The sequence below is a fragment of the Mytilus californianus genome, unplaced genomic scaffold (assembly GCF_021869535.1).
Source record: "Mytilus californianus isolate M0D057914Y unplaced genomic scaffold, xbMytCali1.0.p SCAF_7, whole genome shotgun sequence".
NCBI lineage: Eukaryota > Metazoa > Mollusca > Bivalvia > Mytilida > Mytilidae > Mytilus > Mytilus californianus.
The window spans coordinates 76,379,766-76,393,480 of record NW_026262723.1 but is presented as its reverse complement, the minus strand read 5'-3'; the positions used below and the strand labels follow the sequence as shown (position 1 = coordinate 76,393,480).

Here is a 13,715-nt window from a genome sequence, read left to right as displayed (position 1 = left end):
TAAATAGATAAATGAACAAGTTTACAAATTGCAAATTTGTTATTATTGTAATTTTCATTTTACAAATTTATATTGAAATTGTTTGAAAAATATTCAATCTTAGATTTATGTTGCTACCTAGATGTCTTTTAGTTATTTTTGTCGTAGGGTTGCCGTCTAATTGACGTATGACCACGTCTCCTTCTGTAAATAAGACAACATTAAAAAGACCCCTTATTTTTTTGTATTTGTTGAAATTTAACAGAGAAAATAAAAAGCAAACAAAAAACTGGAAAATTATTTTTATCGTATTATTCTATATTAACTGAGGTGTGAAATCAATGAACAATTCGAAACAAAAAATTAATAACAAATTATAATAAAAAACCTTTATTTACTACATTCGCGTTTTGATATGAATTCCTGTTATCTCATTACGTTGTTCGTAAGTGTTTTTCTTTTTTTACCATAGATCATACGATATGTTTTTTCAGGGAGCACAAACTTCACCTTTCTAGGGGACACGGGTGACCGGGATGCTGTTTGTATTGGATCTGGTGACTTCAAACTTAATTTCGTAGGTTCTTCTGGAATAAACAGTGGAATTGGCAGAGAACATGTGGTGACTTCATTTGTTGATGTAGCAACCATGAATTCCTCAATATCTTCGATATCATCAGTTTTTGTAAATTCTTTGCTACATTCTACTTTTTGCTTCTTATTTCGATGGCGTACAATGAAAATAAAGCCAACGGTAAAACCGAGAATAATTATTCCACTGATTATCTGTAGGACAGCGATGACGGTTCGGTTGGCTCTGTAGGGATTTGATTTTAAAGGTACATGTGGCAGAGATACAGACACTGTTAAGACAGCCACTCGACTTCGTTTCGCAGAGGACTCCTCAGTAGCCTGAAAGAAAAACTATATTTTCTGATAATGTGATTAGTTTTGATATATATGTACTTTTAGGAGTAATTAAAAGAAATAAACAAAGAATAATTCACCTATTAATCAATTTTTTACCTTTCGCATTTATTATTTATCATTCATATTTTCTGCTCACTGTAGGCTATTGGGATTAATGTATGCAATGGAATGCAATGTCAGGAATAATCGTTGCATTGTCTCCTTTAAGAAATCCCTTTCTTTAACCTTTAGTTGAATTCAAATAACAACGAAATTATAGTTCGCCGACTTAAATACTTGTGATATATTCACATGGATGAAGCAAGCTTATATTGAATAAAGCAAGCGTTGGAAAGGAATTTAAGAAACGGCTATCGAGAACAATAATGCATTATATTTTGCATGTGGTATCAATATATTGCACGTAAAGTAAAGTAAAGCGAGTTTTTCTTTTCTGTTTATTTATGTAATATAAGATGTACCTGTACAATTATAACAAAATCATGAGGATCGGAAGTGGTGATGTTCGAGGTTTTGTTCACGGTACCAGTAGAGTAGTCTATGATGAAATAACGTTGGTAATCCACGGGATCTCCTGTAAAGGGAAAGTGATTGTAAGTGTTTTTCATATATCATTATATGGTTACAAGGCGAAGTGTTCATGGAAATAGGTTAAGTATAAACTATCTGAGTCTGTCTAAAATACAGAAGAAGGAAACCCACGTTGAGTGTTCATATTGCCAACGTAACTATATATGTTTGTGTCTGTTCTAAGTCGGAAGCCTCTTCAATGATTTCTTACATTTATCTGAATGTAAGTTATTTTGCCGTGTGTTTGTGACAGATGTTCAACCATTTGTGTTAAGACAGTAAATTTCAAGTCAGGGCTTTTTAAATATTCTATACATACCTCAACTTTTTTTATTCGAGCGTCACTGATGAGTCTACTGTAGACAATACTCGCGTCTAGCATACAAAATGTTAAGCCTAGTATCTACGATGAGTTTATGTTAAACTTCAACTTACAATCGAAAACAATGAGAACAAGGAATTAAATTCGTTAATGTTCTGAAATATATAATTGATATATCTGAATGATTTCCTTTGAAATAGATGTACATTAGTGTAAATGCATATACTTACATGTATTGGTGAAAAGTTCTTTAAATTGTCTTAAAATCATCAAATCTCCAAAACCAATCTATAGATTTTTCTTGAAAATTCCGTTTGATAGATAATTAATAATCATAGGGTTACTAACTTTGTTTTTGATGTGTTAACCGAGAAATGTAGTTTTGTGAAAGGAAAAAAAATTTAAGTAATCATGGAATAAGAAATACCGTGCAGGAAAGCATACGACACTTTGTTTGTTTTCACCAGGTCACCATCTACTGCATGGATTGCTCCTGGAGATAAATAGAGTGATCCCTGAAATAGTATGCACGACATGCACATATTATATTATGAATATTTGTAATGGAGCATGTTTGAATACATTTTTGGCTGGTTCTTATTTTGAGTAAATCGATATTTGGAAATCCTTTCTTATACCGTCGTGATAATATGATATCGTACAAAATATTATAACTACTATACATATATTAAAAATTGTGTGCTATAAACATTGGAAAATTATAAAGTTAAAAAATCGAAAAACTTCAATTTGTAATAATTTTGAACTAATTTTAGAACTTTAAAATTCATGATACGTCACTAAAATTTACAAAACGTACTCAAGAAACGGTATTATAAGGTTGTGTAATATCAGACGTGCAAGAGGGATTTTCTTTAAAGTCAATTTAAAACGGGTACTATCTTAGCACTTATAGTATAAATCACAGGAAAACAGTTACTGTTATACTTACAACAAATTGTTCTGCAGCGCCTGCTGTATAAACTGGAAGTGCACATCTTGAAACTTCTGTTTTCTCAAATACAGGTCCATTATCATCAATGTCTTCCACAGTTACATTAACTTTCTTGATCTAAAACACAATCGACCAGAGAAATAACAATAGATTAATGTGTTAACTTGTGCAATCGTAATTTGTATGCGTGTTATCGTTCTTCGACCACCCATTAGCCTAAGGTTCATCAGAAGGAATTGACAAATATGTCCGCGTTTACATCCAAAGAATGCAGACAGACCTGTGCCCCTAGTTAAGTTAGGAACTAGATAATAAATTTTAAATGCATTTTATGTTTCAGAAAACTATAAACTTATTTGGATTTTGAGATTCCTTTTTTTACTCTCCTTGCCCTTTAGTCTGAGCTTTTTTCTATCAATTGGCGTCCGTCGTTCGCTAACGTTTACTAAACTCTTCTCCTCTAAAACTACTGGGCCACAATTATTATAGTATCTAGTTTCAAAAATGTGTCAGATGATCCCATCTGCCAACCAATTTGGTCGGCATGGCTAAAAATAAAACACACAGAGGGGTAGCATGCAAATTTTGTTTATCAACGTGAAAATCGATATAGAATGAGAAAATCTGATTGGGACCGAAATGTGCAGAATGTTGATGCTACCTACTGACCATTTAAATGAAGACTGTCAGACAATTTTTTATAGGAGTAATTGCCCTTAAATAACAAATTTCACATTTTTCATTTTTATCTATTATCTTGAAAACTTTAATAGAAAAAAAAAGACTGTATATAGAAAAAATGATTTTTTTGGCGTTTTTGCCTTTTATCTTGAAACTATAACAGATAAATAGAAACTTTAAATAGTAAAATTTATCAACAAGACAAGATTTACAAATAAGACAATGTTGCCAAAAATCGTTAGTTGAATCCATGTATTGAGTATATGTATATGGGTTATTTCCCTTGAATGACAATGTTTACCCTTTTTGTGTTTTGGAATAAAACAGTAGAAGGTCGAGAGAAACTCAACAGAAAACATAATCAGTAATACAAGACCAACAACAAAGATATTAATCATGAATTATATTGTTGAAGATGCACATAGGACTAGGTCGACACATGCTCCTAAGAGCCTCTAGTGTCCGTTCCCACTGAAAGTGTCAAAATACTCATTGTTGAAGGCCGTACGGTGACCTATAGTTGTAAACTCCTATGTCATTTGGACTGTAGTAGAGAGTTGTCTCATTGGCAATCATACCAAATTTTCTTATTCTTATAAGTTTAGAAAATTGTTTGAGAAATTTGTGGTGAAGTTGGAATCATCCCTTCGTAAATTTTACGGATGCCATCACGAGTTGGTTGACCGTTAAGGAATATCCGTTTCACAGATGATAGCGGATATGTTCCTAATGTCGTAACTACAATCCCGTCCCCTTTTCTTGAATGTGACCTACCGAATTAGACTTATTACCGGGTTTGTACTAACATGAGCAACACGACGGGTGCGACATGTGGAGCAGGATCTGCTTACCCTTCCGGAGCACCTGAGATCACCCCCAGTTTTTAGTGGGGTTCGTGTTGCTCATTCTTTACTTTTCTATGTTGTGCTTTGTGTACTATTGTTTGTCTGTTGATCTTTTTCTTTTTTAGCCATGGCGTTGTCAGTTTATTTTTGACTTATGAGTTTGAATGTCCCTTTGGTATCTTTCGCCTCTCTTTTCCCGTATGTCATAATATAAATTAGTTAGTTGTTTTGATTGCCATGGACAAAAATTGGACAAAAGATATCTACACAACAATAGGTGTTTGTTTATTTTGCCATCTCTACAGAAAAAAGGAATCTCGAAATCAAGGTAAGTTTTTAATTTCTGAAAAAATAAAGGCATTTAAAATTTTGTTTCTCTAGTTTCTGCCATGCCATAAAACTTTTTAAGGTGACAAGGTATGCATGATTTCAGAGTATATTTTGTGGTGTAAACACGGCCATATTTTTCAATTCCTAGTGATGTATCTTAAAGGGAAATAAATGTTTTATATAATTACATGATATAGATCTTAGTAGGCTTAACGGAAATATTTTTGACGATTAGATTTTTTGTAACCTAATGTTAGATCATTGGTTAGTTGTTAATCAAAATGCTCGTAGACAAGAATTTAATTATTTTTTTTATTGGGATTTTGTTTTTCTTTAGTTTTTATGTTTGTTGATGAGCTTCAATCTCCTAAACGAAACATCCCTTTTGTGGGTATCTATTTACATAGACGACGGAACAGGGAAACCGGGGGTAGAGTTTTATTATATCGAATATATGTTTGATTTATGTGTGTTATATAATCCTTTGCTTTCTTTTAGGTAAAACATTTAAGAGTATATGCTCTAAATAACCAAGATTCTATAAATTGCATTTAGATTAAAAAACATTTTTATTTTCGCTTGTCTAACACATTTGTCCGCCAAGAATGATCTATGGTACTTTTCAACTTTTCAACGCATGTATATGACAGTGGTTAATTGTCCTCTAGTTGTAACAGTTGTCTTTGAGAAATGTAGCAGTTTCGTATTCTTCTATCACAAGTCGGAGATGGTTAGGGTTTTTACATTCTAAAACTGAATTGATTTTTGATAGTATGGAAAATTCTGAAACTAAATTGTTTTAACATGTATTTATGCCAAACTGAACATAATTATATTTTACTTAACTTATTATAGACAGGTTTCAATAACTAGTGTGGTTCTGACTCACGCTTGACCATGTTTAAACCCTGGTTAAAGAGTCTAAACTGTACTAAACTATCTCAAGAATAATCGTCTAAACATAACTGTTCTTGACTTGAATTAATTCAGCAACTGGCCATAAATGAACCAAACAGGACAAATCCGTATTTGATCATACAGTATTCTTGATGAGATTTTGTGAAGAAAAGTTGAGACCAATATGAGTAATCAATTAAGGCAACAGTAGGTTACCGTTGTTCAAATCTGGTAAGAAGATATGGCAACCGTAGGTAATTAAGGCAACAGTGGGTTACCGTTGTTCAAATCTAGTAAGAAAATAAATCAAAGAAACAAACAAAAAACGGAGAGATTCGTATGATCTTTTTAAGGAGCGATACAGGTAGCAACGTTAGGGTAAGCGTCTCCTGCGATGCATGCATCACCCACCATTTTTGGGAATAGGAAACAATCGGTAAAATTACAGATTAGACTATTCTTTATCTAAAGAATAAAGACTGCCAAAACATGTGAGTTCAGAAACAGACATTTTATATCGGTCAACCAATATGAGATGGTGACCGTAAAATGTATGTAGTTACGGTTTCAGTTGTTGTTCTTCTTAACTCTGTATGCGCAGATTTTGTGTAAGGAGCACACCCTTGCTGACGAAGTCCTTATAGTGTGAAAATGCACAAGCATGACGTATCAACTGAGATATGTATGCGCCATACGACGAGATTGAAGATATGTTACTGTTGAGAAATGGGAATAGACAATTGGAAAGTTGAAAGCATCACGTTTGTCATACTTCTAGTTTGACGTCGTCCATCTGTGTCATAATTGAGAAAAATCAAAGATATGAAGCCGACCTTCTAGTTTCGGTACTATTCTTAATCTCAAGTCCACTGGCGTATAGATACAAGCACTCATTGAAATGTGGATTATTGAGTGACAGGACATCATCAATATATATGAAAAAGAAATGAGAGAAGTTTGAAAGATGTTTTTTATTATTTTTGTCTTTGAGGATGTTTTGTATGGATTCTGCTTCATATTAGTACAAAAACAAGCCGGTCAGTAGGGGTGCACAATAAGTACCCATTGGAATACTGACAGTCTCTTGAAATATCAACCAACCGCACTCAACAAATAGGTTTTTGATCACAAAGTCTAGAATTTTGATGATACCATCTTTGACGTATTTTTTTCTGGAAAGAGTAGTTTAACTATGTACTATTATACTATTTATTTATGTATTTCTCTGTCCTGAGTGTTCTTGTGTTTATTTGTACTGTATTCCTGTCACGTAATGTTGTCATTTTAACGGTATTGTTAACATTGCCATATAAGCGGGAGGTTTGGCTAGCCATAAAACCAGGTTCAACCCACCATTTTTTTTTAAAATGTCCTGTACCAAGTCAGGAATATGGCAGTTGTTATCAAATAGTTAGTTTCTATGTTGTTGGCGTTTGTTTTTGTTGCACTTCAGTGTTCCCGTTGTTCCTTTGTTTTCCTCTTATAGTTGATGTGTTTCCCTTGGTTTTAGTTTGTAACCCGGATTTGTTTTCTCTCAATCGATTTATGACTTTTGAACACCGATATTCTACTGTTGCCTTTATTAAACTCGTCACTAAAGCTCAGATTCTAACTATTACTGACCTAATAAACTCATTGTAAAGAACGTGAAATTCACAATTCACCAAAAAAAAACAATTCATGTATTGGTAGATGTTTGAAATGAAACCAGCTGGTTTTTTTTGTTTCCATAAAGAATATTGAATTACCTCGTTTATAAGTAATATTAAAAAAAAAAACACAAACACATGTGTAAAAAAGTAGTCTCTATATGTTATTATTTTATTGACTCTCTGCTGAAAATCTGGTAAATATAAATCTAATAAAATGCAAACGTTTGTAACAGTAGTCACTTAAGTTATATAAACATACAATTAATTTCTAACATTTCCTTGTATTAAAAAATAAAAAAAAAAAAAAAAAACAACATTTCCTTTTATTAAAAAATAAAATAAAATAAAAACAAACAAACAAACAAACCCACACAAATCGAACCGTAACACAGAAGCGTTTCTTAGCTACTATAGCATTTTTAAGGCTTACCAACACAGGCATATTTCCAGCTCTTCTACATGTGATTTTCATTTCAATGTAATTAATAACAGTTTTCTGTAAAAAAATATATGATTTGAATAGATAAATTAAAATAATTTTGACATTTTGCAATTGAGAGTGAACCTCGCAGTCCTAAATTAAGAGCCAATTGCAACTGATGGTGGATACTGTTGATGTATAGGTGCACATTTTAACTAAGATTTTCGGCATTGATGATTGGTCAATGCAATGTGTTTAGGTTTGTTCTTTGTTGAAGGCAGTGCCGTTACCATTTATTGTTGACATCCTTGTTCCGGGTCTTTGGTTGATAACTGTTATTGGCAATCATACCACATCAATATTCTTTATTTAGATTGTTTGTTCTGAAATTCTAAATTCAGTTTAGAATGATAATAACTGTTCTTATTTTCATTACAAGACATATTACTACAAACAAAGTTCCATTAACTGCATTAAAGAGAGTTGATTAATTAAATAACATGGATTCATTCCTATGCTTAAACAACATTTAAATTCTTTAACTAAATTCCTTATTCAAAACTTCAGACCTTCACGATTTCTTTTATAAAGTTTGATCAAAGTTGAGCTTATTAAATTTAAAACTTGGTATATCAAATTATACATTCTTGACAATGATATATACTGAGTAGTTTAATGGAGAAATTGAAATAATCATTTAGTACTTGTACAGTATAACAAAACATGCACGAAGTAGAAACATAATATATATATTTTTAATTTAAAATTATTATGACACCTCTTACTATTATTAAATTATGATGACACAGCTTATTATTGTTGTAAGTACTTTAACAATAAGAACTGACTAAAAACGTTGTACAGTTCATACTTAAATATAGTATTACATTAAAAAAAATTGAAAATTCACTCAACTGGCTGAACAACTGATAATATATTGAAATACAAATTTATTTGAAACTCTTATCAAAAATGTTCATCAAGTTGCTTCAGAACATAATTAGGTCTAGATCTAAGATTCACATTCAACAAAATATGTAAAAAAAGTCATCAATTAATTTAATTTTCTGTGTAGTAATTTGTAGAAATGTTTTTTCGTCCTTTTTATTTTGACCATGGTTTTATTAGTTTTTCGTTGACTTGTACACTTTGCTACATTCTGCCTCTTTTTTAAGATTAAAGAATGACAAAAGGCCATTTCATATTAAGTATGAGTGTAGAATTTTCCATAAAATGACTTGATGTCTCAGTGTTAGTAAAGTCAGAACACTATGTGCCTAATGGTTTAATGAACCTTAGAGATATTTCCTTTTGTTAGTTTACAGCGGTTCCAAACCAGTAATCTGTTTGCTGAATCCTAAATGACGGTCTAAGTCTTGGTGTTTAAACTCATGTTAGGGAGTTATATTTATTTTATCCAGATTCACTCTTACTCTAAATAGATCGTACTTTGAATTAAGTGAAAAAGTGTTGAAATATAATATCGTATACCGTATCTAGATATATTTGTTCTATATCCACTGCACTTTGGAGAATGATGTCTGTAGTATAATTGTTTAGAAGATTAAGTCTGAAATGTTTCTGTAGAACTGACACAATATTGGCAGGATATATGATATCTAAGCTTATGTTAATTGATGTACCATGTATCAATGTCATCATGACTTTGTCTGTAAAAAAAAGATAAGTCATAAAGTTCCCTTTTGTCTGCAATATTGTTTTTCTCTAAAATAAAATATGTACGAATGTGGAAAGTAATAAATATGATAACAAATAACGCATGAAATCATATTTTTCTACTGCAGTAAAAGGTCACATGTATAGAGTTGTCCGGCAAATGTCTATTTGCAATTTGAAATATTTCAAGACAAGTATTTCTTGTTTTCGCCCCTTTTTTAACATGAATTTTATAAAAGGTGAGATCAATTACAAGTGAATATATATAATTGTGCAAAACAATAACAATAGCAAAATTAAACATTTTATTATATCCCGCTATAAATTCTTGTATAAAAAGTAAAATAACAATAAAATACCGAACTCCAAGGAAAATTCAAAACGGAAAGTCCTTTATCAAATGACTGGTTCTTCTGTCAATCCATCTATGTCACTAGATCTCCTCTTTCATATTTTTTTTGCAGATGTTGTAATGTTATAAGTCTTCATGATCATAACCAAGTTTTATAGTGCACCAACAGTGATTTGTGTATTGCAGTGGTGGCCGTTATTTCTAGCTACAACACCTTTAATTATTGTCATTATTACACAGGGGCGGATCCAGGATTTTTGAAAGAGGGGGCGTAGTATGTAATATTTGCGGAGCGGAGCGAGGCGAAACATTTTTTGGACCTTTTTTTTGGCTACAAAACATAAAATAAGTGTAAAATGCACATTTTTAGTGACGGTTCCTAACGTGGGGTATGTATATTTTATTGTTAAAGTGCCGATAAGCTTGGGTTGGACATTTTTGATGCCGCATTCTCCCCATTAGTTGTCTATTATAAAATGATTAAATGGATCTAAAGCTATGTACTAAAATATTTGATGTGGGATTTGTCAGTAAAAAATGGACATGGAAAATTCTCGTTTGTTGTATGGTTAGTTAGCATAACCTCACAGATTACTTGTTGTAAACATGATATACGGCTATTCAATGAAGTTTATAATACGACCGACACGAACAAAGACAAACAAGCAATTTTTATTCAAATGTTTGGTTGAAATGTTTCACTCAACAAGGGAAGTGAGGGGTTTCAAATCAACCAACGGCTACGAATGAGTCTGAAAATCAAATGACAACGAAGTTGTGAATGACGGTCGACAAATGGAGGACATAAAGGCCACACCCAGCAGGCAGGTTGCAGTTGGGCCTTGAAAAAAGTATTCAGTATATCAGTTCGGTGAAACATACATTCCGGTTAGATATGGGATTTACATGCAACCCCCCCCCCCCCCCCCCCCAAAAAAAAAAAAAAAAGATTACGCCCGTTTTTTATTCACCATGTTCATTTAATGCTGAATAATTCTGTTGGATTTTTTTTTTCTTATAGCAAAAAAAGGGAGACGATAATTGTTTTTATTACAGATACGGATAGAATTTTTGTTTAAGGCAAAAATCAGGGTAAGAATTTTTTCTGTAAAATATCTCAGACTGCCCTATCAAATCAAATGGTCCGTACCTTAGACTTTAAATATATCTAGAGCTTACTGACTGGGGATCATTATTCAGCAATGTTATTAATTGGCTGGGGCGTGTGGGGTTAAACATATTTTCGTAGGTAAATAATATTGCCGTGGAACTTTTTTTCATGAGAGTGTAATAGAGTATTACTTTCTGTTGAGTGGAAATATGAAATAGAAGTCAATACGTTCTTGCTCAATCCTTTGTCGCTTTGAAGGCGTCATGCTTGTCATCCTCCGCCTAAGCAATGTGTTACTGTAATTTGAATTTCAAAATGACTGAGTGACGTTTCAAAAGTACAGATCAACTCCACCGTAGCGAAACATATGACTGACATAATCAATAATATATTACAGTAAATACGAGCGAAAAATATCTTTATAAGTAAAGAATTGTCGCATAAAGATTAAATACACGACCGGGAAATGGCAAAGTTCACGAAGTCTAGTCTGATTCATCAATTTACAAAAAAAAAAAAAAAAAAAAAAGTTCAAGCAAAGGGAAAAGGGGGGGGGGGGGGGGGGGGGGGGGGGAGCGTACGCCCTCTACGCCCCCTCTGGATCCGCCACTGTTACAGATCCTTTTCCCACATTTTTTTATTAAAATAGGTTTTCGACTTACCTTTATCGTGTTCTGTAATGTTCAATAAAGATGGAATCTGTTGTAGAACATTGCCACAGTCGGGATATTCTTTAGTGTGATTGAAAAGAAATTACATAAAAAGTACATGTACGCAACAATAACTTAGAAAGAGGGTTCAGCCTTATTGATAATATAACAGTTAAGGAGCACTGTATCGTAAATATAATGTATATACTATTAAAATGGTCAAACTTTATTATCGCAGAATGCTAGTTATCATTTTGTTTTAATAATTGCCATGAGCCGCAAATTTTCGCCCTTGGTGTAGCATAAACTGCTTTCCTTTCTAAAGTACCGGTTGTATACTGTTCCGTGGATATATATTTTCGTCCGTTTTACTTGCTAGTTGACCTTCTTCTAAAAAGTGCATGTAATATTTGCCACTTGACGTTGATTAATCAATAACCAACCAATTCACTTTTATATTTTTCATTGCCCCTTGATATCTTCATACTTTCTGTTTTGGAAATAGTCGTCAGTCGATAAACTATACACGACAAAGGAAACTGCATGTATAGAAACTAAATTACACGTATATATAATGAATATTATGTTTAGAAAGTTCCAGACACATTTGTAGTTTTCCACATTAAGTCATTCAATTATTTTATACTCACGATTAGTCACCACAGATGTCCTATGTGGTGGTCGTCGAAGAGGAGTGTTATATTTTGGTACACTTGGTGTAATATAAAACCGAGTGCTTGTCTGACTATGTGTAGAGGAAAAAGTCACGTAACTTGTCATTGTCACTTTTGCTAGCTTAGTTGGACGTATTGTTTGAAAACTTGATATTGTCTGTATGTCCGATGATGTCCATTGCCTGCTCAATATATTATGTGTTTGTTGACTTGGCGTCGCATAGTACTGGGAGCTTGATAAAGTGTGCGTCCTTACTGATGGTGCATGCGTAGTTGTATCCTTTGTTGAATCAACAGTGGAAACCGATAGTTCAACATTTGTATTCATTGTAATTTGTGTATGTTTTGTTTCTTTAACTTTACTGGAACTGTAAACATTCAGAACACGTTGGCTGTTTGTTATTAAATATGGAGTTGAAACAGCGTTGTTGATTTGAATTGGAGACTGCCAACTTGAAAACGTATACTCCATAGATGATAGAATCGTATTAATCGGCGAAACTATAGTTGCAGTCACAGAATTATTATCGATTGCTTTTATGGTGTTAGGAATATGGTTTGGTGATAACTTATAAGTATGAAGATCTTGAATAGAATTTGTTGATGTCTGGACAATATGGTTCCATTGCGATTTGATTGACCCTTGCGTATTGTGATTAGTATTAGTGTCCTTTACAGAAGACATGGCAGTTATAGTATAAATGGATACAGTTACAGGAGAGGGGTTGTTGATTGAAAGTACACTTATTCCTGGAGTTGAAGTCAACCTTTGTGAAAAAGTTACTCTGTTATGTGAATAGAGCCCTGTGTGAAATTAAGCGAAAAAAAAAAAGATCATTAATACAAATAATTATCCTATTTCAGAAATTACAGTTATCAATAATGCGAATCATTTGAACACGGTCCTCAAAACTGAAAATTTGTCAAATTCAATAAACCAAAATGTATTGTGATGTTGCTTAATTTTTTAACAGCCAAGCATGAAATATCGCTTAGTATACAGGAGCTTTGGATTTATTAGCAATTCAAACTATTATCAAAACAAATCTTTCATTCGTGTAACTGTGCATGAAAATGAAATTTAAAAGAAAATGTTGTTAAATGATGGTTAAAACTTACCAATATACAAAACATATAAAAAGATTTGATAAACTTCCATCTTGTAGAAGAAGAACAGTATTTAATGGTTGATTTTAACGGACATATTACATTTCTTATTTTAAATATTCAACGTAGAAGAGGGCAATATTCTGATAGGGTTAAAAGCTGTCAATAGATTGTCTTGAAATCTTTGAATCAAAAATAAAATGAAAGCTGTAAAAGCTTATTATATTATATAATTTTGTGTGTACTTAATACAGTTACGAAGAAAAACTATAAAATGAGTAATTCTATTAAAAAAAAATAATTCCCCCAAATAGTCCCTTCTCTTTTTCCAAAATACTAAATATTGACTGATTAAATTAATTACAGTAGTATCAATGAAAGTAAAGTTTTCTTTTCATTCAATGGTAATATATAAGCTATTTCAAAATTATCACAAAATGGTGAAGATTAGCAGAATAATATATCACAACCAAATCTAGACACTTGGTTTACTTACCAAGATAGTGTTGGCATTATTATTTGTTTAAACCTTGAATAACAAATACTGAACTGATTTTAATTT

General features: G+C 32.2%; 1 protein-coding gene across 1 annotated transcript; it reads right to left on the bottom strand.

Annotated features, from left to right (window-relative positions):
- Positions 1-386: 386 nt before the first annotated feature.
- LOC127709218 (uncharacterized) lies at positions 387-1,702 on the bottom strand. The gene is made up of 2 exons (XM_052214621.1): positions 1,371-1,702; positions 387-891 (listed from the first exon to the last, which is right to left on the bottom strand). The coding sequence occupies exons 1-2, from the start codon at positions 1,515-1,517 to the stop codon at positions 406-408; spliced, it is 633 nt and encodes a 210-aa protein (XP_052070581.1). The 5' UTR covers positions 1,518-1,702; the 3' UTR covers positions 387-405.
- Between the last annotated feature and the right edge of the window lie 12,013 nt (positions 1,703-13,715).

Bases quoted from the DNA above. Each gene is read 5' to 3' on its own strand.
- LOC127709218 (XM_052214621.1), bottom strand. From the start codon at position 1,517: ATGAAAAACACTTACAATCACTTTCCCTTTACAGGAGATCCCGTGGAT. The intron at 892-1,370 runs GTACATCTTATA...TTTTTCTTTCAG, and splicing joins ATTTTGTTATAATTGTACAG to GCTACTGAGGAGTCCTCTGC.